Genomic DNA, 26948 nt, shown 5'->3' on the forward strand with positions numbered 1-26948 from the left:
TCAACAACAGAAAGACAACACAATTTAAAAATGAGCAGGGCTGCGCTGGTGGCGCAGTGGTTGAGAGTCCGCCTGCCGATGCAGGGCATGCGGGTTCGTGCCCGGGTCCGGGAGGATCCCACGTGCCTCGGAGCGGCTGGGCCCGTGAGCCATGGCCGCTGAGCCTGCACGTCCGGAGCCTGTGCTCCGCAACGGGAGGGGCCACAGCAGTGAGAGACCCGCGTACCGCAAAAAAATAAATAAAAATTTTTAAAAAATGAGCAAAGGATCTGAAGAGACATTTCTCCAAAGATATAAAATGATCAACAGGTACTTCCCTGGTGGCGCAGTAGTTAAGAATCCGCCTGCCAATGCAGGGGACACAGGGTCGAGCCCTGGTCTGGGAAGATCCCACATGCCGCAGAGCAACTTAGCCCGTGCGCCACAACTACTGAGCCTGCGCTGTAGAGCCTGCGAACCACAACTACTGAGCCCGCATGCTGCAACTACTGAAGCCCACACGCCTAGAGCCCATGCTCCACAACAAGAGAAGCCACAGCAATAAGAAGCCCATGTACCACAACGAAGAGTAGCCCCCCCTTACCGCAACTAGAGAAAACCCGTGCACAGCAACGGAAATCCAACGCAGCCAAAAATCAATCAATAAAATTTAAAAATAAAATAAAATGATCAACAAATACATGAAAAGATACTTATCATTAGACACCAGGGAAATGCAATTCAAAACCACAATCAAATACAACTTCATACCAACTAGGATGGCTATTAAAACAACAAAAACAAAACAAACAAAAACCACAGAAAATAACAAGTATTAGCAAGAATGTGGAGAAACTGGAATCCTCATATATTGCTGGTGGGAATGATAAATGGTGCAGGGACTATGGAAAACAGTGTAGTGATTCCTCAAAAAGTTAAACATAAAATTACCATATGACTCAGCAATTTCACTCCTAGGTATATACCTAAAAGAACTGAACAAATTACTTGTACATGACTGTTCAAAGCAGTACTATTCATAATAGCCAAAGAGTAGAAACAACCTTTAAGTCCATCAACAAGTGACTAGATAAACAAAATGTAGTATATACATATAATGGAATATTACTGAGTCATAAAAGAAGCCAGTCACAAAAGGTCACATATTGTATGATTCCATTTACAAAAAATGTCAAGAATTGTCAAGTCCATAGAGATGAAAAGTAATTAGTGGTTGCCAGCATCTAGGGAAATTGGGAAAAGTAAGTAACTGCTAATGGGTATGGGTTTTCTTTCGGTGGTAATGAAAATATTTTAGAACTAACTGGTAGTGGTTGCACAACAGTGTAAATGTACTAAATACCAATGAATAACACGCTTTAAATTGGTTAATTTTATGTAAATTCCCCTCCAAAAAATGTAATCATTGGAAAGAAAAAAAAAGAAAAAATATATTTATGGATAGAAAGACTCAATGCTGAGAGGGAGGAGATATGGGGATATATGTATACGTACAGCTGATCCACTTTGTTATAAAGCAGAAACTAACACACCATTGTAAAGCAATTATACTCCAATGAAGATGTTAAATTAATTAATTAACTAATTAATTTTAAAAAAGACTCAATGTTGTAATGATGTTGATTCTCCCCTAAGTTAATCATTAAATTAAATGCAATTTTAATCAAAATACTTAAGACAATATTATTTATAAAGTTTAGAAATAACCAATAGCACATATTAATGATATGATGAAAATATTAACATTAATGAAATGCATGAAAATTATAATAAACACCAATTTCAGGATAGCATGCAATTCTGTGGAGGGATGTATGCAAACAGGACTTTATAGTGTGCATACAAATGTTGATTATATTAGTATGACAAGTATTTTATAATCAAAATTTTAAACTTTTAAATACCTCAAAAAGGGGGAAAGTGGATGGAGAAATTAACAGGAGAAAGAATGTGGATAGAAAGAAGGGGAAAGGAAGGAAAAGGGGTGGGAAGAAAGAAGGAAAGAAAAAGAGGTCAAGGCCCAGAGGGGGCCAGACAGAGGAAAAGGGGAAGGTGAAAGTGGGGAAAGATAAAGGGGTGAAGGAAAGGGAACAGGAACGAAGAATTCTTCAGGCATCCAGGCAGAGCAGATTACCTGGCATGCGGGGATGGGGAGGCGGGTGGGAGGACAGGGCGGTAGTAAATCAAAGTGATAACAGACATTTCATTGACACTGAATGTCAGAAGATAGTGGTGCATCACCATTAAAGTTTAGGAAAGCTGTAAGTATAATAATAAAGATTTGCTCGAGAATAAAGCTAAAAGACAGATATGCTTATCAAGCATGAAATAATTCAAGGACTATAATATCCATCAACCTTTCTTTTTAAAAAACCCATAACACCTGAAAAACAGATCTAGCCAAATAAAAGTGGAATCAAGCATTTTAAGGCCAGGAATGAAGAAGCCATGGTAAAAGGACATGGAAAGCACTGAATCCATTTACATATAAACATGAACATTAAACAGCCTGGAAATTGGAATTAAGGCTACAGACATGTTGTGCATATTTTAGCCCTGGCCAGTGTAAAAATATAACTATTAATAAATACCAAGAGGTATGAAGGGAGTTCTACAGAAGCACATACAAGAGTGGTTAACTGCTCAACTTTCAGAGCAGGTAATTAATACTCCAAAATTGAAATATGTCCTTCAAAGAAATCTCCAATCTCCTCATATTTTTCCTAATGTAAGTTTCTTTAACCTATGTTTTAGATTATTTTCCCTCTCTTATGGTAAAAAATTATTCATCTGAAGTTCAACAATTCCCTCCCATAATTTTTTTTTTCTGTTACACTGAAAACCATTAGGTTGGACGTCTATAGTATAAGCTCATTTCTCTATCTATGCATCTGTCTGTACATAACCATAAAAAGACCATTAGCTGTACCATTAGCTGTGTCTCAATGGAGGCACTACTAGGATTTTGAGTGGGACAATACTTTATTGTAAGGGACTAAAACACAAAATTTCAACATCTGTCCTCTAAACCTTCAATGCTGCCCATACTTGAGAAAAGACTAAATGTTAGTTAACAGTTATTTCTGGGTGGTAGATGTGGAGGATATTTTTAACTACCATCTCTCTACCTTTCTGCATTGTGTGAATGCTATTTTATATAGGTATCAGTTTTACAAAAACAGTGTTTTGTTTTTTATAGGACAACAATAAGAAAAAATGCCAACATTTTGACAGTTAATTCTAGATGGAAGAATATGAATACTTCCGTGTTTTGTATTTCTTTTTCGTTTCCGAGTACAAAAACTTTAAAGTATTTATATTTAATTTAAAGTTATAGTTAATTTAAAGTTATAAAGTATCTTTATAACTTACATATACTTATACAATAATGATATAGTTGTATGAGGATTATTTAATTGTGGTTTTTTAAAAACTATTTCAATTTCTTCTGTCCCAGTATTTTCAATAAAAATTTATCTAAAGTCATTACTTTTCCAATAGTAGATGAATTATCAGTAATAAGTGTATGTAAAAACTAAGATTCAAAGATAAAATGGTCCAAATACATACAGAAAGGTTTAAAAATTTAATACATCTCACTGAATCACCCAATAAACAAATATTGTTTACATTTTTGTGAAAAATCATTGTTTTTTTTGAACCCTGTCTTGGGGTAGTTTTGCTCTACATTTACTTCAAAAATGGAAAACCCGGGGCTTCCCTCGTGGCGCAGTGGTTGAGAGTCCACCTACCGATGCAGGGGACACGGGTCCGTGCCCCGGTCCGGGAAGATCCCACATGCCGCGGAGCGGCTGGGCCCATGAGCCATGGCCGCTGAGCCTGAGCGTCCGGAGCCTGTGCTCCACAATGGGAGAGGCCACAGCAGTGAGAGGCCCGCGTACGACAAAAAAAAAAACAAAAAAAACCTTTCTATAAGATTTATGGAAAGCAGCCACAAAAAACACCCAACACATTTATATAAAAAGCTAAGCCTAGGAAAAAACAAAAATTAACCCAACCACTCATATAAATGACTGCTCCTCTCATCACATGAATTCTTAAGTGCACAGGTAGAAAATATGAAATCATACATGAAATGATTGATATCCTCTTGAGGTTTTTTCAAAGTGGTTCTGAGTCACGTAACTGAAATACCTAAATTCACTACAAATATCTACAATGACAGTGAAGGTTTGAATTCACCTCATAACCTGAGCTAAGTTTAAAAGTTTGTAACTGAGAATAAAGACAGAATCTTAGGAGACACTCCTGGTGGTCTTACAACAGTTATTTCCCTCCTTCTCCCTTCCCAGTAGTGCTCTTACTTTGTGTATCTCCAACTAGAGAAATAACCTACCCCTTGTATCTTAGGCCAAACATCCCATTCTATTTCTCTGGCCACAATCATTGCTTAAATAGTCCCATCAAGGCAAACTTCAGGACTCTTTCTTGGAATATGGCATGAACTGCTACTGGTAGGTAGCCATCCTAGAGCCAAAAGAGGAACCAGCCTTAGGTCAAAATTTAAATCATAAAAAAATAGAAGAGATCAAGAAATTAGGTCCTTTGGATGGCCTCACAGAGCTGCTGAATAAAGCGACTCTAAATAAAGCCTACCGTATCTCTAGACTTAGAATTTCATGAGCCAAGGTATATTGAGAGTTTAGATTACCTGCAAAAATAAAGAGTCCTAACTGATATTAAGTTTAACCACAAATAATCTACTCAGAAAATTTTAAAAAAGCAAACCCATAACTCACATCTTACTGGCACAGTACTTAATGTTGAAGGGGTCCACAACATGTCACTGTGGCATAAAAATTATATTGAGATGAAAGCATGAGAGTAGACTTTGTTTCTGAACTCTCTTATCTCCCTAAAAGCAGAGCCTCCCCAAAGAACTCAATTGTTGTTAAGTCCTTTCCCAGGGAGATTCACAACCAGGGAAGTCAAAACTATCATATCTTCCATCTGTTCTCCAAAGAGCTCATTTATCTTTCCTAAAAGCCATTTGTTTTACAATAAGTGCCTTTTCTCCCACTCCCCTTCCCCTAATATTCCCAAATTCTAACAGCTTCCTTGAGTCACATTTTTCTGTGAACTCCAAGTCTGTTCTCTTGCTAAATTTTTTTTTTTTTTTGGTCAGTTTAATTACCAGTCCCCCAAACAATGAACCTAAGAAAGGACAGGAAAAGTTTTCTTCCCCTACAAAGTTAACTACTTAATATTCTACTTTCAGATTTAAAAACTGGGGCTTGTCGTATCTAAAGTGACAGCAATGAAATGAGGACAAATGACCTCTTCTTTTGCAGTCTATATCCAACCAATTATTGCACTGCTTACCTTCGCAATCCACTCTTCCCAGACATTTATAAAATCTTATAACGCTCTAATCCCATAGCGTCATTCAAGAGTGAACACTGACTACTATTTTACAGTCACAGCAAATTCTAGTTTAACAGATATGTGTCAAGTATTTCAGAGCAAAGTAAAAATCCTTAACCCACAATAAGCATAATACAATGGAGCTGAAGAAAGCACACCAGGGCTGTTAACATTGTTCATCTGAAAAGAGGGAAGGAGAAAAATCAAGGACGGTCATTTTTGACTCTGTATTTCTTTCCATCATTTTGTTTCACTTGTTCTAATACTATATGTTCCATTTATAAGTAGAAATGCACTAAATAAAGGAAAACAGTTTAAAAATTTATATCCTGGTATTTTAAATCTCTTTCTGGAAAACTACCCACAAGCACACTAACCTACAAGTAAATGAAAAAGACTGCCCTATCACTGACAAAATATTACCAGAAAAGAAGCATTTATACCTACACACACACAGACGACACACACACACAAACACACGCACTCACACACATTCATGTGCTTCTAAAATCCAAAGATTTTAAACATCTGGATACCGCTGCCCCCTTCTTCCCAACAGGTGAGGATGTGGCCTTACCTGTGACTGGGCAGAGTTGGATATTTGTAAACATTCCTTTAAATGAAAGCAAGTAAATGTGTGGCTCTTGATGGTCAACAAAAACTCTGACTAAAATCCAGGTGGGAAAGCAAGAACTGAACTTTTCCATGTCATTACACCTATTTACACACTTGAAGGAACCCCGAGGCCAGGCAAAGCTCTGATGAAATGCTGCAGTTGATTTTGCCCTTTGTGGCCAGCTTTATTAGAAACTTCTAAGTTGCTATCTCCATGCCTTAATATTGTGGGTCTCAAACTAATCATGTATCAGAATCACCTGGTGGGCTTGTTAAAACAGATTGCTGGGCTCCCAATGACCTAAAAGTTGGGCACCTAAAATCATTCCACTAACAGCAACATTACAGAGGAAACAAGAGCTAAAACACAAGTTTTCCTAAACAAAGGATGAATGATGCAAGTTTTCTGTTTAACCTACAAGTAAATGGAAAAGATTGCCCTATCACTGACAAATTACCAGAAAAGAGCATTTATACATACACACACACACACACACACACACACACACGTGTGCTTCTAATATCCAAAGGGCACAGAGTAAACGAGGTTTAATTTCTTTAAATCTCAGTTAATGATCCAGTAAAAACAAAATAAATCAATATCATATATGGCAAATGTTAACTCCACTTAATCCAGTTATCAAGAAGAATGCAAAGAATCTAACTATTCTTTAATAAGAATAATGTAAGCACATATTTCCTGCATGATTATATTTAACAGGAAAGTTAGTGTAAAAAATTTCAAAGTATTAGTATTTAGAGTCATGGTTAACTTTTTAGTATACAACCACTCAGGAGATACACCCATACTCTAACCTCCTCCCCCAAAGACCTTCTCTATGTGGAAAAAAAAACAAGAGAAGCTGACTTCTCTTACGTTCTATGTTTACCTCTATACCTTTCCCTTTTCCAGTGACTATAACTTTCCTTCTTTCTTGGAATTAAAACAAAACTCAGCTTGCACATGTGAAATCTTTTATTTATGAAATTTCCTTTAACCAGGCCACTTATGCCCAACATTCACTTCCTCTGTTAATCTTTCTTAATTTTCGTCCACTGAAATGATTGTTATTAAAAAAAAGTTTAAAAACCTTTTCCCATCACTTAATCTTACATCCACTGTCTCAAAGGTGCCTTACAGAAGCGTCAAAATTAAATATTAAAAAGAGAAATCTGGAAAGTTTTCTGATGTGCCTTTGCTTTTCGAAACTATTCTGCCGCTTGTTTTAAAGAGTATATTGCATACCTGATCCATATCTAAAGTTGTTTCTATCATTTCCTGAAACTTGGAGAAATCAGAACGAAGATCAATAAGAGGAGTCACAAAAACTGCCAACAACAATGCCTGATGTTTTCCTAAAAGAAAGCAAAAAGTAAATAAATAAATAAATAGGTCCTATATTAAAAATACAAAACTACAAATCATGAAAATTTGCAATAATGAGCAGCCTTTGATCCCCAAAGCACAAACTGTGTAGCAGATCTCTGAAGTTACTACTCACTCAGGTATCTTAATTCAAATGTGTTTAGTACTTATATAGTAAGGGAGATGATCTGGCACTCAAAGTTTCCTACTAATAAAACACTGCCTGCCCTGCATGTCTGTTAATCGCCTTCAGAAGAGGTACTATAGATGCAGAAACGTGACATTAATTACAACCAAATGAATAGCGTTTCTTTTTAGATTTAATAACCCAAAGTTGAAGTCATTAAAATAAAATATCTAACTTACCTTATAAATCCCTAATTTCCATTAATAATACAGTGCTCCAATTAACAGAGGTTAAATCAAGCCACAAGTAAATAGAACTTCGCTTGATGCTGTTCAAGAGCACATGCTGGGGAATTATGTGAGGAGAAGTAAGTGAAGCAACAGGGTCTATAGTGTGAAAGGCATGAGTAGAGAGACCTGGAAGCCAATCCCTGCTCTGGTATCTATGGCTCTGTGATCTGGAGCCTCCTTTTCCTTGTCTATTACAATGGGAGTAATAACAACAGCTACCTAGAAGATGAATAAATAAGACAACTATGCTTAGTATATATACAGTAGTTGACACAACAGAAGCTCAGTAATAGTTACCACGCATTATTATTGGTTATAACACAAGGATTTTCTTCTGATCTCCAATAAATTCCCTTAGGAGAATGCTGCAAGTAATCTCTACCATACTGCATTTCACTCCAAAGCAACAATTCCCAACATTTTCCAGACGTATTGGTAGCTCTTGATTGAGAAAATGATGAAAACGTTATGATGGCAATCAGTAAAACTATTGAGAGAATTCATATTTTATTATTAATCACAACAGCATCTAGACATACTTAGAAAATAGTACCTATGTGTGAAACATTAGACAGTCTATAAACAACTTTGCCCACATAACGTCTGTTGTGCTACAATGCCTGGTTCTTTATTCTGAATTAGCTCATATGCTATTGGTAAAGAGGGGAATGATGGCAGCAAAACATGGTGGTGGCACTGGTTCACGAATGATTTTTCCCCCAGCCCATTAATGTCTTGAAGAGATCAAGGGAAAGCTTTCACACAATTAAGAGTAAGCTTAGCAACATACAAAGACCTCAGAGTAGCTGGCTTAATGACCATTATACTTTCCACTATGTTAAGGTATGTGGAAAGGCTGAGTATAGATGAAGAGTACAAAAACATTTGCCACTGTTTAAAAAGAAATTTTTTATTCAACTGAATTCTATATACCCGGTTCAGATTTTTTTTTTTTAAATAACTTTATTTATTTATTTATATTTAACTTTGGCTGCGTTGGGTCTTCGTTGCTGCGTGCAGGCTTTCTCTAGTTGCAGACAGCGGGGCCTCCTCTTGTTGCGGAGCACAGGCTCTAGGCGCGCGCGGGCTTTAGTTGTGGCATGTGGGCTCAGTAGCTGTGAGCTCGTGGGCTGCAGAGCGCAGGCTCCATAGCTGTGGCGCCTGGGCTTAGCTGCTCCGCAGCATGTGGGATCTTCCTGGACCAGGGCTTGAACCCGTGTCCCCTGCATTGGCAGGCAGATTCTTAAACACTGTGCCACCAGGGAAGTCCCCCGGTTCAGATTTTTAACTTTGCTGAAACTGACATTTGAAGCAAATGCCCTCAAAGGGCATCTCGAAGGAGGAAATGAGCCCCAGACTTTAAAGCTGCAAGGTGTCACTTGATGCTGGCTACAAATGCAATGGAGATTTACGCAGGCTATTGCTTTTATTAAAGGTTAATGCTTTTGTTATTAATCACTTAAAATTTTTCATATTTTGAGGTCTACCTTATCTCTATTTTTTTCTGTAAGTTCTGTTTTCTAGCACAGGACTTCGAAGAAGGTAAGGTTTTCCAAGAAAACACAAGTGGTATTATTACAGAAGTACCTGTATAAACTTCAGAATATGTCCTCTAGCCCCTCACACCTTGCTGCAGCTCTTCTCAGAGTTAAAGTCCCTTCCTCTGCTCACTTGTTCCATATCCTGCAAAGCCTTCACTAGCATCTTGAATTCCTTCCCCTACTTGTAATTTGTACTGAGCCCCACTTGGCAATTTCCAACTGGGTTTTTCTTCCCCCAATTGGTTATGGTTTTAATTAAAAATAACAGCTCTATTGAGATATAAATCATATACCAAACAATTCTCCATTTTAAAGTGTATGATTCAATGGTTTTTAGTATATTCACAGATTTGTGCAACCATCACCACAATCAATTTTCAAACTCTGTCACTACCCTCAAAAGAAACAAGGAACCCTGTACCCATTAGCAGTAACTTACGATTTCCTTCCAACCTCCTGCCATTCCTCCAAGCCTAGGCAATCACTAATCCACCTTCTGAATCTATAAATTTGCCTATTCTGGTCTTTTCATATAAATGGATCACATTATACTGTGACGGCTTTTTTTCACTCAGCATAATGTTTTCAGGGTTCATCCATGTTGTATCATGCACCAGTACTTCGTTACTTTTGACTGAGGAACAATCTTCCATTGTATGGATATGCCACATTTTATTTATTCATTCATCAATTGATGGGCACCATTGGGTTGTTGTTGTTTTTTTAAAAATCATTTTTGGTTTACTTCTAGTAACAAAATAACATACTTTTCAGTACGATTGTTTTCAATTACAGAAGTACAGAAACTAAAATAAAATCTTAATAACACTATTACCTAAAAATATGGAACGCTTCACGAATTTGCATGTCATCCTTGCGCAGTGGCCATGCTAACCTTCTCTGTATCGTTCCAATTTTAGTGTATGTGCTGCCAAAGCGAGCATCACCATTGGGTTTTGATAAACTCCATCTTCCACTAGTTACCACAACCTAAAAAGCCTTACATGATCTATCCCAGGGTCTTAAACAAAGGTCCATAGATCCTTGAATTCAACATAGTACATAAACAAAGAAGAGAAGTAAATCCCATCTTCATTTTCTCTAACCTCTAACTGGAATCAAGCATTTTCTTCCATTGTTAATGTAAGTAATAAACCACTGTAGTATCATCAGTACTTGTGTCTTTGTCATCAGTTAAAATTCCAGATATATTTTCATATCATATTATAGTTTTTTGGAGATAACTTTAACATTTAAACTCATTAGCTCAAAATTAAAGAAGTTCGAACTTCACTCAGATCATGTTATTTGATGCATTAATAAAAAGGACTTATTTCTCAAGAATTTCTTTTATATTTTGATAAATGTATTTCAATATAATTGGCTTCCTATTTAACTCTATGTGTTTTATTTTACGCATTTAAAAACACTATTCTGACAAGTGGTTCACAGACTTTATTAGAAGCCAAAAGGGTCCACAGCATGAAAAATGTTAAGAACCTTGGATAGGCCTCACCTCTCTGGCCTCACCTCCTAACAAGCGCGCCCTTATTCTCTATCGCTATGCTTGACAACCCTAGCTTCCCTTAACTCCTTCAACAAGTCAAGCTATAGGTACTTATACTAGCTGGCCCCACTAGCCTCCCCTAGATCTTAACAGTGAGCTCTCTGTCATCATTTGAGATTCACCTGAGACAGCAATTCCATAGAGAGGCCATCCTTGACCACCATGTCCAGCATCTTCCTGGCCCAGTCAAGTCACTCTGTCACATCAAAATATTATGCTTTCTTTGTTGTACTTACTACTCTTTGAAATTCTTGCTCATTTATTTATCTCTCTCTACCCTTCCACTGTTACTGAACCTCCATAAGAAGAGGGACCTTATCTGTCATATCTACCATTGTAGTTCCCGGAACAATGCCTGGCACAAAGTAGGCAATGGATAACTCTATGCTGAATGAATGACATTATAAAGGGAGCAAGGGGCTTATGAAGCAACCAATCACTGGTCATTAGTTCTGATACATGCAACAGTCACCTAGGAAAAATACAAAAGATCACACTGGGAAATAACTGTTAGCTGCTGCTGCTTCTTTTTTTTTTTTAATAATTTTTATTTTTTGGCCCTGGCATGCAGGATCTTAGCTCCCTGACCACGGATTGAACCTGCAGTGGAAGCACAGAGTCTTAACCACTGGACTGCTAAGGAAGTCCCTGTTAACTCCTTAAATGCATCAAAATGGGGAATATCTAAGCAATCAAATTCAATAATTTCACTAAGAACTCTAGATTCATTGTCAGCCCCTAAAGATTCATTTATAACTCGCTGAAGATTTCATTTTTGAGAATGCTGCTGAATATTCAATGGAGAAAAGACATTCTTCTTCAATAAACAGTGCTGGGAAGATTGGATATTCACATGTAAAAGAATGAAACTAGACCCTTATCTTGCACCACTTACAAAAAATTGACTTGAAATGGATTAAATACTTAAATTTGTTAAGACCTGAAAACATGAAACTCCTAGAAGAAAACATGGGGGAGAGACTTCCCTGGAGGTCCAGTAGTTAAGAATCCACCTTCCAATGCAGGCGACGTGGGTTCGATCCCTGGTGGGGGAACTAAGATCCCACATGCCGCAGGGCAACTAAAGCCTGTGCACTCTAGAGCCCACGTGCCACAACAAAGAACCCATGCACGGCAATGAAAGATCCCACATGCCACAGCGAAGGTGCTGCATGACACAACTAAGACCCAACACAGCCAATAAATAAATAAATAAATATTTTTTTTTAGAAAAAAGAAAACATGGGGGAGAAGCTCCTTGACATGGGTCTTGGCAATAATTTTTTGGATATAATACCCAAAGCACAAGTAATAAAATTAAAAATAAACGAGTGGGACTACATCAAACCAAAAAGCTTCTGCACAGCAAAAGAAACAATTAACAAAGTGAAAAGCCAACCTATGGAAGGGGAGAAAATATTTGCAAAACATTTATCTGATAAGGCACTAATATCCAAAATAGATAAAAAACTAACAACACAACTCAAGAGCAAAAAAATCCAATTAATCCAATTTAAAAACGGGCAAAAGACATGAATAGACATTTTTCTAAAGAAGATATATGAATGGCCAACAGGTACATGAAGAGATGCTCAACATTAGGGAAATGCAAATCAAAACCACAATGAGATAACACTTCATGCCTGTTAGAATGGTCATCATTAAAAAGACAAGAGAACAAATGCTGGTGAGGATGTAGAGAAAAGGGAACACTTGAGCACTCTTGGTGGGACTGTAAACTGGTACAGCCACTATGGAAAACTGTGTATGGAGGATCCTCAAAAAATCAAAAATAGAACTGCCATATGATCCAGAAATTCCACTCCTGGGAATATAACCAAAGAAACCCAAAACACTAATCGGAAAAGGTATCTGCACCTCCCATGTTCATAGCAGCATTCTTTACAATAGCCAAGATATGGAAACAACCTAAGTATCCATCGATGGATAAAGGGATAAAGAAAATGTGGCGTGTGCGCACACACACACACACACACACACACACACACACTGGAATATTATTCAGCCATTAAAAAAAAAAGGAAATACTGCCGTTTACAACAACATGAATGGACCTGGAGGGCATTATGCTAAGTGAAATAAGTCAGAGAAAGGCAAACACTTTATTTTTTTAAAATATATTTATTTATTTATTTAATTTGGGCTGCATTGGGCCTTCATTGCTGCACGCAGGCTTTCTCTAGTTGCGGTGAGCAGGGGCTACTCTTTGTTGTGGTGTGCGGGCTTCTCATTGCAGTGGCTTCTCTTGTTGCAGAGCACGGGCTCTAGGCGTGTGGGCTTCAGTGGTTGTGGCCCCGGGCTCAGTAGTTGTGGCTTGTGGGCTCTAGGGCGCAGGCTCAGTAGTTGTGGTGCTTGGGCTTAGTTGCTCCACAGCATGTGGGATCTTCCTGGACCGGGGCTCAAACCCGTGTCCCCTGCACTGGCAGGCGGATTCTTAACCACTGCACCACCAGGGAACTCCAGAAAGACAAATACTTTATGATCTCACTTATACATGAAATCTTAAAACAACAACAACAACAAAAACAACTCATAGTTAAAGGGATCAGATTTGTGGCTGGGAGGGGAGGGGGACTGGAGGAAGGTGGTCAAAAGCTACAAACTTCTAGTTACAAGATGAATAAGCACTGAGGATATAATGTACAGCATGATGACTACAGTTAACACTGCTGTATGATACGTATGAAAACTGTTAAGAGAGTAAGTAAATCCTCAGAATTCTCATCACAAGGAAAAATTTTAAAAGAATGCTGTTATGTGCCTCAGAAACTGCTGCAATGTTTAGGTCAATAAGCATAAGTACTTACAATTCTGTAACAACCCAAAGCATAATTTAATCACTATCAAACATTTCATCACCATTTACTATGATAAAAATTATAACAAATTTCAGGATAACCTGAAAGCCCATAAGTCTATCAAGAGTAAGTGGTTCAGGGACTTCCCTGGTGGTCCAGTGGTTAAGAATCCGCCTTCCAATGCAGGGGACACAGGTTTGATCCCTGGTCAGGGAACTAGGATCCCACATGCTGTGGGGTAACTGAGCACATGAGCCACAACTACTGAGCTCATACGCCGCAACTACTGAGCCTGCACGCCACAACTAGAGAGAAGCCCACGCACCGCAAGGAAATATCCCGCATGCCGCAACGAAGAATCCGCGTGCAGCAACTAAGACCCAATGCAGCCAAAAATAAATAAATAAATAAATATTTAAATACTAAAAAAAAAAAAAAAAGGTAAGTGGTTCATTAAATATACTCCTGGAATGATGCCCTGGCCAGCTTTAAATCTAAGCCTTAACTGGTATATTAACACCAGTTTGGGGACTTGTTTTCTCCATCTTGCCTATGTTCATGCTACTTAATCATCGATTGAGAGAAATACTATGGAAACTATCCTTAGTGAATTTAGAAAGGCTAATTTTCAGGGGAATTCCCTGGCGGTCCAGTGGTTAGGACTCAGCACTTTCACTCCTGGGGCCCGGGTTCAATCCCTGGTCAGGGAACTAGGAGCCCGCAAACCGCACGGCTACTTATCAAGTGGCAAAAACACCAATGAAAACCACTTTGGCATGTGCACTGCCCCAAAATAAAATGTTGCACTTTCTTGATATACCACTTTAGAATTCTCCTTTTATGACATCTATCAAAATTATATTTTTGTGTGACAGGTCTAATGTCTGTTTCCCTCACATGCTATAAGGGCAGAGACTGTTTTGGGGTCCTATCACAGCCTCAGCAGCTAGCAGTGTCAGGAACACAGTGAGTACTCCAAGTGTTTGCTAAACCTTCTCGCTGTTTCTGCTTCTCCCTTATCTGCCCTAACAACCTCTGGGTACCAGTCCTTTGTTATGATATAAGCAATGAATTAATCAATTTTTGCTAACATACCTTTATTAGTATAGACACTAAAGTAAAATAAAGAACAGCGTAAGCTTTCAGGACCTCTTAAATAACAATGGCAAGACAGAGCATCTTGAACCCCTAGCACAACCATTCATCACTAAGTACTTTCCCATTCTTTTACTGCTTTTCAGTTTCCTTTCTGACACATTCTCTCTCCTACACTAAGTGGTATTTTCTCATTCTCCCAAAAGAAGTTTCTGAAGGGCTATTACATGTCAGAAGTTGGGCTGGAATACTTGTTCCCTGGGGACATACCATACACGCAGGTGTCGGGGAGAGATGACACAGTCATTAAACTAATTACTAAGAAGGATGGCAAGTATAATGACAGGGAAATACAGGGTGCTTTGGAAACGCATAACTAGGACAGGAGTGTACTCAAATGTAGGTCTAGCCAAAGAAATGACTTTGAAGGTGAAAATCTAAAGATGAAGACAACAAAGCCAGGTGAGACAGGAAGGGATAAATGTCTGATTCTAAAGGAACAGCACATACAAAGGCCAAAGAGTGTGCAGTATATTTGAGATCCGGAGGATGTTCAAGTTCACTTGAACAGATGCAAAAAACAAATGCAGTTTGTTCTTTCAAATTGCAGACTTTTCTCCATCATAAATTTAATAAATCTTAGCATTTTTCATTGAAAAATGTCAAAGTACACTGTATTGTTGTTTCAGTTTTACATATTATTTCAGCTTATACAATTTATTATATAATTATTTCAGTTTTTATATATACCAAGTATACATGTTGTTAAAACAGACAACAGGCCCCAAATGGAGTCGCTTATGCTAGGCCTCATGTCCCCAAATCAAGGCTTACCTTAATTACAGTTTCTGCTCTCCCAGAAATGGAATCTTAAACCAGCCAATCAGGAATCACCTGATCAGCACCAGTTAGGTAATACACCTGACAGACCCCTACAATACCCTAAAGGAAAGTAATCTTACAATAACCAACCTGCTTTTTATAACTTCCTTGTTTCAGCTCCCTTCTGCCTATGAAAGTCTTTCATTTTGTACAGCTCTAGGAAGCTCCTTTCTATCTCCTGGATGGGATGCTGCCCAATTCATGAACTGTTCAATAAAGCCAATAAGATCTTTAAAATTCACTCAGTTGAATTCTGTTTTTTAACACTGCATAGACACACCCATGGGTATGCACTAAGTCAAATGAAAATGTGTATCTTACTGTGAGACATGGTCAAAAAAGTCTGAGAAACTTTGGCAATGAGTCCTAGGAGGGAAAGGATAGACAGATAGGCAGAGGCAACAATTTATGAGGGGCCTGTCAAACCCCAAAACAGCCCTGTCTCTGCCCTTATAGCACGTGAGGGAAACAGACATTAGACAAGTAATCGCACAAAAATATAAGGCAGTGAAATATAAGGGCAGTAAATATATAAAGGCAGTGAAAAACCCCTGAAGGGTTAACAAGACATTTATATTTTTATTTATAAATATATTTACATATTGAGAAAAACAGCTGGCTGAAGCAAAGAGAAAGGATTAGAAAGAGCCAAGACAAGAGACAGTAAAAGCATTAGGAGGCTGACAATTAATTCAGGTAAGAAATGCTATAGCCTGGACTAGGGTGCTGGCAGTGGGATGGAAAGGTGTCCGAGGTGAAGAATATATATGATGCGATACCAACAGGACTTGGTGACTGAGTGAATGCAAAATGGGAGAGGCAACAGTTAAGGCTGATTCCCAAGGCTTAGACCACTGGGTAGATAATGGGGCCATTTACTGAGAGACAGAACACCAAAAGCAGAGTTTAGAGGGAGGAATTCAGAGTAGACTTTGAAACATGTTTCCATATGAGAAATCCTCAGTCAGAATTCCCATTCAGTGATAATCAGGTAGTCCAACCAGCAGCGGTCCACTTTAGTCAGACCATGACTTCCCCAGCTCATCAGAATATCAGCCCGCCATTCTGCCTCATTATCTGTAAACTGACGGGCCCCTTCAGGCACGAGCTTGCAATGCCCGGTCTTATTCACCACAGGCAGACACCAACCACACCACAGGCCCCCAACTTCCCACCACGAGAAGACTCTCCCAGATCTGTGTCTGGCAAAATTGAGGTTGCTGGGTAAATTGGCTGTAATTGCACCTAAATTATTGATACTCACTGGTAAACGTCTTCTCTCTCAAATCATTTACATTTTATTTAATGTAACTGAGAAGTAACTGGAAACGGCTGGCAAAATAATTAAGAAAAAGACACTAAGATTTTCTAATCAAGTTAAATGAGCAAGTAACACTAAAATCAAAATGAACTATAGGAGAGTTCTGGGTAACAGATATGAGGTGCCTCCCTACATGTGTCCTCCAGACACTAACTCAGGTCCAAGGCCTACCACTAGTCACAAATCTGCTGAATCAGACTTTCCAAATAGAATATGACTGGAAAAACCAACCTAAAGTCTAAATTAATTATCAAGTTAGTATTAACATCCTTGTTCTAGTAAATATTTTGGTAAATGATAATAAAAAGACATGAGTTTCAATTAACAAAGATTTAAAAATTTATTCTATGCCCACGTTCCCTTGACTAATATAACGTAATTTCCTTAACTCCAACCTAGAAGTTTTATGAAGTACAATTAAATTTTATCTGACCCTTTAAACATATTTATGAAATGGATTTAAAAATTCATGTAAGTGGAAAAAAGGCTAGCAAGATGCTGCTAATGAAAGTTTACAGTATTCACACAAATATGAGGCTGGAGCCAAAACATTACCAAATTAGCAAAGAAGCCAACAGTTGAAATGCAGTCCATCATGGTAAAAGATCAAAATAATTCAATCGCTCTGAATAACAACCTTTAGCACAAGGGCATCTCCGTTATTCCTCCACCACCAACAAGCCGCCCTATAGTTTTGGCCTCTTATCCTCCCTCATGGCCCCCGCCCTCTCTTCCTTTTCAGATTCTCGGGTCACGTCACCCCTTTTGTTGAGCACAGCCACCTGTTTCCGTTCCTTCATTTGCAGGTAATACCTTCCCTGACAATATACCTCATTTTCCTTTCTTACTATTGTCATTTTGACAAAACAGTAATTTTCTTTCCTATGCTGACTTTCTTTTCTGATTCCACTGATTAGTTATGAGTATCATTTTACACCATGCTAGTCTCTGTGAGATAAGAGAAAATGTACTGGTCTCTGCTCCTGGTTCCTGACACAGAGTTCCTAAAACCCTTGTAATTTCCTAAGTGACAAGAGCACTAGGAGCATCTCTTGTTCTAATAAGGTGACCCGAGATGAGCTCTTGAATGGGGGCTGGTCACCAGAAAGACCAAGCCATGATTAGGAGCTTGGAATTTTTAGCTCTACCCCCACTCCCCTATCATCCAGAGAGGGGGAAAGGGGCTGGAAATGGAGTTCATAATTGATCATGCCTACGTGAGGAAGCGTCCTAAAACCCCAGTAGTGGTGGCAGGGGGCATGTTCGGTCCAGAGAGCTTTCAGGAGGGCAAACACGTCCACCAGCAGGGTGACGCAACTCAACTCTACAGGACAGAAGCTCCTGTGCTCAGGACCCGCCCCCGCCCCAGACGTCGTATCTCTTCATCTGGCTGTTCATCTGCATCCTTTATCAATAAACTGTTAAGTGTAAATAAGTGTTTCCCTGAGTTCAGTGAGCTGTTTTAGCAAATTGATTAAACCCAAGAAGGGGGTCATTGGGACCTCATCTGTAACTGGTTGGTCAGAAGTACAGGTAATACCCTGGGCTTGAGACTGGGTAGAGAGGTTGCAGGGTACCAGGCTTGTGGGATTGAACCCTTAACCTATGGTATCTGATGGGAGACAGTGTCACAACTGAGTTAAACTGCAGAACACCCAGTTAGTGTCACAGGAAATCACTTGGTGTGGGGCAAAACCTCCACACATTTGGTGACCAGAAATGTAACTGATGAAGTTTCTGAGTGTTGTGCCTTGACCTCTTTTATCTCGTAAACTAGTTTTTATTGCACAGTTTTGCACAGGGATGCATATGTTGCATTATAACAGAACTGGCTGTATGCAAAAGTGTAACAGAATATATTGGGATAAAAATGTTCTAATTATACATTTAATAAATAAATAGTACTGATTTTACAATAGTAAAAATAGTACTAATTGTTAGTTGCCATAATTTAACCTCTATGACTTGACACTAACTGGGTAAGTCAATTATACTTCCATGAAAAAATAAATAAAATTAAGAAAAGAGATAAAAAACAAAAAAAAATTTAAAGGGCAGTTTTACACATGTTAAATTAAGTTAAATGTATAGGAAATACAAAAATACTACAATAAATAATGCATTTTACCTCACAAAAGACTTGAAGTTTGCTTGTGGAGGTGGACTTCCAAAAGGCTGCAGCTTGTAAGTTACTGTGAAATGGTGAGTCCTCTGAAGTGCAGTGAGTGCAAAGCTGTAACACCACATGCAAATGAGTGTGGCTCATGAACACATGGTGGATGTTGGAGGTGTGTGTCTGTGTACATTTTGTGTATGCCTACACTGCTCAGTTCAGCTGGGTGCAATTTTCTGCATTCACCCAGTGTTTCCCATGGGCAAAATGTGCATAAGCAACAAAAAATTCACATTATGCTCAAATTGTTTCCTAATATATGAACTACATTACAACAAGTCTTCCTTGTCAAAGAAAGTGTTAAGCATAACTGACCTTCTATAATTTTGCTTAAAGAATGAAACAACATAAAGCAAAATATTAATAATGGTTACCTCTGGATGGTAGAATAATTACTACAAAGAGTTTACCTTGCTTTTATAAACTGATAAAGACAAAATTTAAAGGAAATATCTCCAAAATACAAAATCCAACCAGATCTTAAATTGCAACTTTATAGGCTAAAGTTTAAAAAGTGCTACATTAGTAAAGCAGATTCCTTTTCAGAAATGCCAAATTGCTTTCATATTATCTTCTATTTAGAAGGAAACTGAGCAATCAGGTTAAAAGGGGGGATTATTATTAGACTAACTTACTATGTTATTTAGGGTTAAAAAGCAATGGAGATAAGCAGAAGGTGCTATGGAAACCAGAAAACTGCATGAGGAGGGCAGAGAAAGCTTCACAGAAAGGGTGATATTTGAGCTCAATCTTAAATATTAGTAGGGTTCCATCACGTGGACAAGGTAGTGAAGGGCATTTAAGACAAAGGAAAAACATGGGGAAAAGCATAAAAAATCAGAGCAGTCTGGAGAACCAGTACAGTGAGGAGAAAAGTAGGTGAGGGAGTATAAGGGAGGCTGACTGAGAAGTAACAGCCAGCCAGGCACAGGAATGGGGCTTCTTCTGGTAGGTTATGGGAAGCAAATTAATGTGTTCATAACCAAAAGTGAAGAAATGATATGATCAGACGTGCTAAGAAAGATTACTATGGGTTCACTGAGGAGGATGCAATGACCAGGGGAGGGAAAATAGCACATGTAAGGTTTTTAAATATACTGAAACAGAAAAGGATGATTACTTGGATGTGGGCAGAAGGAAGGGTTACATACCTCAGTGTGATAGCTGTTACAATAAAATTCATCAACAAAATCTAGATACTTAGAGTTGTTTTAAGCACTATCAGAAATTTGCTCCAAATGCAGAATACCACTGTTTTAGGTTGTGCCTCCATTTTTTAAAAAAATTTTATTGAACTATAGTTAATTTACAATGTTGTATTAATTTCTGTTATACAGCAAAATGACTCAGTTACGTGTATATATTCTTTTTCATATTCTTTTGCATTATGGTTTATCACAGGATATTGAATATAGTTCCCTTTGCTATATAGTAGGACCTCATTTTTTATCCATTCTATATATAATAGATTGCATCTGCTAACTCCAAACTCCCAATCCTTCCCTCCCCGACCTCCTTCCCCCTTGGCAACCACAAGTCTGTTCTCTATGTCTATGAATCTGTTTCTGTTTTGTAGATAGGTTAATTTACGTCGTATTTTAGATTCCATATATAAGTGATATTATATGGTATTTGTCTTTCTCTTTCTGACTTACTTCGCTTAGTTTGATAAACTCTGGATCCATCCATGTTGCTGCAAATGTGTGTCTCAACTTTTCAATTTTAAAAGATAAGGAATAAGGGAGGCCAAGTACATTTTTCACATAGCCTTTTTTTTTTTAACAGGAGAAAGATAATTTAGAGTAGAGCTTTTATCACTCAATGCAAATCTACTTTCTAAACTGTTGCTGCCCTCTGCTGTCACTGAATTTACTTTTTTTCATTTTTTTCCCAGGAATAACATTAAAATAACATTAAGCCTAGATTTAATCAAAACCAAAATATCACAAGATGGCAGAATACACTCAATTTCTAGTAATATACAAATATATTTTTAAAATCTTTTAATGATTTTACTTTTAAGGAGAGTGCATCTGGTTTTTCCTCATAAATTAGCCTCAGTTTTGACTTTCTCCATGAAGTCAGTAGGCTAAGGAGCTATGCTGAACTCTGCAAAATGCCATTTTAAACTCAAGAGAGGCACATGAAAAGATGCTCAACATCGCTAATCATCAGAAAAATGCAAATCAAAACCACAATGAGACATCACCTCACACCTGTCAGAATGGCTATCATTAAAAAGACCACAAATAAGAAATTGTTGGCGAGGATGTAGAAAAAAGGGAACCCTCATAAACTGTTGGTGGGAGTGTAAACTGGTGCAGCCACTGTGAAAAACAGTATGGAAAAAAAATAACTAAACACAGAACTACCATGTGATCCAGCAATTCCACTCCTGGGTATATATCCGAAGAAAATGAAAACACTAATTCAAAAAGATACACAAATCCCAATATTCCTATTAGCATTATTTACAATTGCCAAGATATGGAAGGGACCTGTGTCCATCAACAGATTAATGGGCAGAGAAGATGTGTGTGTGTGTGTGTGTGTGTGTGTGTGTGTGTGTGTGTGTGTGTACATATACATACATATATAAAAATATATATATATATATATATATATATATATGGAATATTACTCAGCCATAAAAAAGGATGAAATTTTTGCCATTTCCAACAACATGGATGGACCTGGAGGGTATGATGCTTAATGAAGTCAGACAGAGAAAGCCTAATACTGTATGTTATCATTTATATGCAGAATCTAAAAAATAAAACAAACAAATGAATATAATAAAACAAACAGATGCACAGATATAGAGGACAAGCTAGTGGTTACCAGTGGGGAGAGAGAAGGGGGGAGGGGCAACACAGGGGTAGGGGATTAAGAGGTACAAACTACTATGGGTAAAATAAGTTACAAGGATATATTGTACAGCATAGGGAATATAGCCAGTATTTTATAATAACTTTAAATGGAGTATAATCTATAAAAATACTGAATCACTATGTTGTACACCTGAAACTAATATTGTAAATCAACTCAAGAGAGATTAGTTAGGTTCCCAGTGACTAGGATATATCTAGATTCTCCAGTGTTCCATGTTATTGAAAGAAAATACACACCTCTAAGCACCACGAAACTTGGAACAGTCTTCCTCCTTTAATATTTTCTAGGCTGGGTGATTTCAAATACCTTAACTGGACATCAGTTATCAAACTGATAATGTAAAGCAGTTGATTTACATAATGTTATGATATCTCACAGGTCTATATGTGATGATGTCTAATGGTATGATATCTCACAGGACTTATACTAAGTGTAACACCAAAAAAGTAGGGAATTACTAACTTGTTGAAAACTCTCAAGTACATTAATCTACACATATGCAGAGAGGTTCATGAAGAGAGCCAAGCCTTTCAAATCCAATTCCTAACTTCCATGCTTATCTCAGGGAATAAGAAAGATTCCCCAGAGAATATGCAGAGCAATATTTCTTACATTTTTTTGGGGGTGGTGGTGGTTTACATATACTTTTGAATATCTGATGAAACTTGCAGATCCTTTACCCCTCCAAAAATACATATACACAAAATTTTGCATAAAATTTCAGGATACTTTCAAGAACTCATTCAAAAATCCCAGGTTTAAAGTTTCAGGTACTGAGTGAAAAGGGGCCCAAAAATACAACTGGGGATTGTGGGGTGGGCGTGGGGTGACTACACTGAAGAGGATGGCAAAAAATATAAGGATCTAGCAATTCCAGTTCTGAGTATATATCTAAAAGAAACAAAATCGTTATCTCGAAGAAATATCTGCACCCCCCACATTCACTGCAGCATCATTTACAACAGCCAAGACACGGAAACAAACTAAGTGTCCACCAGCGAAGGAATGGATAAAGAAACTGTGATACATATGTACAACGGAGTATCCTTCAACCATAAAGAAAGAAATCCTGCCATCTGCAACAACATGAATGGACCTTGAGGGCATTATGTCAAGTGAAAAGAGTGAGACAGGGAAAGTCAAATACTTTGTGATCTCACTTATATGTGGAATCTAATAAAACCAAACTCATAAACACAGAAGAGACTGGTGGTTGCGAGAGGCAGGGGGTGGAGGAAATGGGTGAAGGTGGGCAAAAGGTACAAATTTCAAGTTATAAGATTTAAGTCCTGGCAAGGTAATGTACAACATGGTGACTGTAATTAAAAAACAAAAATAAGGGCTTCCCTGGTGGCGAAGTGGTTGAGAGTCCGCCTGACGATGCAGGGGACACGGGTTCGTGCCTGGGTCCGGGAAGACCCCACATGCTGCGGAGCGGCTGGGCCCGTGAGCCATGGCCACTGAGCCTGCGCGTCCGGAGCCTGTGCCCCGCAACGGGAGAGGCCACAACAGTGAGAGGCCCGCGTACCGCAAAAAAAATAAAAACAAAAAACAAAAACTGTATTGTATATTCGAAAAGCTGCTAAGAGATTAGACTTTAAAAGGTCTCATCATAAGAAAAAAAACTAAGTGAGGTGACGATGTTAACTTATTGTGGTGATCAGTTACGTAGTATATATATACATATCAAATCGTGTTGTACATCTAAATTTATACAATGTTATATGTCAATTATATCTCAGTAAAACTGGGAGGAAAAAAAGCCTGTCACACTCACCAGTGAAACCTAGTAAGATAAGGACTGGACTGTGTTCACTGAATTTAGCAACAAGTAAGTCACTTAGCAAATGCCATTTCAGTACAGTGGTCAGGGCTAAAGCCAGTGGAGTGAATGGAATATGAAAATGTAGGCTTTCAGAAACTTCACTGAGTACAGGTACAAGAGGAGGACACAGGGACAAGGATGGCTTTTTTACCTCATGAGGGAAGAGATGTGAGAGATATGTTTAAAACAGCTGATGTTAAGTGGTAAGAGTAAATTGTTTAGAGAGCCTATCTCCATGATTACATCCCTAACACCTGTCAATCCCCTTGTGCTTCCAACTGATCCTGTTGGAATGAGGCCAGAGGAGACAATCAGAAAATGGTAGCAGTAGAAGATATTCATTTACAGGATGAGGAAATTGAGGCACAAAGGAGGGAAATTAAGCCACACTAAAGAAATGTGAAACAGAAAAGATTAAAGACCCATTTTCTTTAATTCCACTTTGGTGGGACTAAATTAAAATCTAGGGCATTTAAGCCTCATCAGTCTAATGAGGAGCCTTGACTAGAATAGCAATACTTTTCATACAGTAGTACTCTGAAACGATAAGCAGTTAGCTCTTCTTTTACACTCTGTTAGATAAATAAGAGGGAAGGTTACCATAAAATTTAAATTAAATCTATACTTATTTTGTACCAGTCATCATAGCTTTTTAAGTCTGCCTACAAAAAAATTCATAAAGCTTTCTCATAATATTGAAAGGTTTGTTTTCCATAGCTCCAAGAGATGTTGATTTTTAACTCTGAAACTTAAAATGCTTTATGTATTAGACATATAACTTTGTACTTACTAAAATATTTGTTGTAGAAACTAATGTTCACTTAAAGTTAAAAACTATGCTTGTAAGAGCAAGTTGATTTTATCCACCAATACTATATTGATTAACTAATATATGACTTTGCTTACTTTATTGTAGTAACTACCCTCTGACTTCAACTGTTACCACCAAGACCTTCTGTCTTAACTTTCTTTCATAGGTGTACTGGAAAGGTTAATTCCAGTAGCCTGGAATTAGCCTCCGGTGTTTTCTTCAAGTTCCTGCATGGCAATGACCCCTGGTCAAGGCATGAAACATACTAATCGTGTTGTTTTGTAATCTCTCGTCCCAGGAGATTCAAGGTGGTTCATTCAGCTTAGCACCATGTGATCGATGATTTGCACCCGGTCTCACTGAGGCCCCAAGAGGGCTCTGCTGTAGAAACTAGTTACAGAACAGGAATACGCCCACAAGACCAGCAAAATATTAAGAAGCCCAGCAAGACTGTTTTAGGCTCCCTGGTTCCAGGGTGTTCTGTATACAATAATGGTCCCTGATAGGAGAAGGTGCACCTCACCAAGGACCTTTTTATAGGTACCTGCACCTGACCTCCCCGGCCCCCTTGTTGTGACAGCCTTTCGCTGTGATGCATTATCCTTACTTTAGTGCGGCTGCTAGACTGTATCCTTTTCCAGTAATAAACCATGTGTTTGTAAGCACTGTCATTTCGGGTCCTGTGAGTCTTTAGCAATCAAACCCTGTTTAACTGCCACTGTTAGTGCAAGACACCTATTAATAAACCTCGTAATCCTAATATTCATTTCTAAAAAACAAAAATTCTAAATTGTCTCATGACTTCTGTCTGTGATACAGCCAGAGGGCAACACAAACCTATTAGGAAAACGTAAAGATGAGTCACCAGAACCAACTTTAAAAGGACAGAACATTTGCTAAGTATATTGAGAGTGAAGGAAAACAAAAACAAAATCATTTTATTACCTTCATATTTTTCCAGAGCCTGAATAACATTAGGGAGTTGATTTATACCCTGATAGAGTCGATAACAATCTTGTAAGTTTGCTGCTTGTCTTTGAAATTTCTTGGCAAGTCGGTTAAGATCTGGAAATCGACGAAGTAAATCTTCTTGTAAACTCTGCCTCAATTCCGCATCTTCTACAAAAGCTTCGACTAAATTTAACCTGAAATAAATTATACTAGAATTAATCTTAAATATTTTACTGTGAAACTAAAATTTGGCAACTAGGTGCATGTCTCAACTCAAAAACTCCACGTAAGAAGCTTGAATCTATTCTGAAATGTTAGTTTTTTGTAGAGGATGGAAAGCTCCATAACACTGTGATGTAAGCAGTTTGTGATTAGTTAATAACCAAATTAATGTTTAGTTAAGTAGTATCATATGATACTGAAATATACCCAATTTTGTTTGCCTTTCATCAAATTGACATTTCTTAAATAGAGGAATCTCATTATTGGGACTGTTGATATTGACACATTATTGCACATGGAAACAATGATCTTTAATGAAACAGAATTACAATTCAAGAATGTTGCCAAATTCAATACTTATTCTATCAGAAAGTCTTATAAGTTCAAAATGTATTCTAAAATTACCTCATGATAGTACAAAGCCAAAATGATCTTTAATGAAACATCTTTAACGAAACAGAATTACAATTCAAGAATGTTGCCAAATTCAGTACTTATTCTATCAGAAAGTCTTATAAATTCAAAATGCATTCTAAAATTACCTCATGATAGTAAAAGCCAAAATTTTCTAATTAAAAAACTGAAATAAGTTTATTGCTTCACAAAATCAGTAAATAAAATCTTAGCTTGTTTCAAGAACTATAAAACACACAGTTTATATTGCTTTTGTAATTTATTGGAATCAGTGGCTTCCCATTTTTTCCCCTGTAATCCACAGCAAGAAATATAGTTTTACATCATGACCCAGCACACACATGCACAGATACTGTAGCGGGCAAAATAAGCCACCTCAAAACATGCCACTCTAGTGTCCATAAGGACTACTTTGGTCCTTAAGGACTATTTTTAGTCGAGGACAATTGAGAAGGAGCAGAAAGAAGGAAAGCTCTTTGCCTTCTCCCTATTTGCCCAAAAGCAGGACATAAATTTACGAAGGTGCTCTCCCTTCCTTCTTTACCAGGAAGGACAACAATTAATCTCAACTTTAGACCCTTAACAGCCTGGAGATGGCAACAGAGGAACATACATAACCCTACCAGCTAGCCTTTCTCTACCTTTAGTTTCC

At 37.8% G+C, this 26948-nt stretch overlaps 1 protein-coding gene across 1 annotated transcript in view; it reads right to left on the bottom strand.

The window, feature by feature from the left end:
• The window catches only part of MSH2 (mutS homolog 2), a 73205-nt gene that overhangs the window by 21747 nt on the left and 24510 nt on the right, over window positions 1-26948 (bottom strand). Inside the window, exons 7-8 of the mRNA XM_079940640.1 lie at window positions 25655-25854; window positions 7247-7356 (exon numbers count right to left, since the gene is read on the bottom strand). Of these exons, the coding sequence (XP_079796766.1) occupies window positions 7247-7356; window positions 25655-25854 (310 nt within the window). The remainder of the gene's footprint in view (window positions 1-7246; window positions 7357-25654; window positions 25855-26948) is intronic.

The sequence above is a fragment of the Stenella coeruleoalba genome (genome assembly GCF_951394435.1).
Source record: "Stenella coeruleoalba genome assembly, chromosome: 13".
Classification (NCBI taxonomy): domain Eukaryota; kingdom Metazoa; phylum Chordata; class Mammalia; order Artiodactyla; family Delphinidae; genus Stenella; species Stenella coeruleoalba.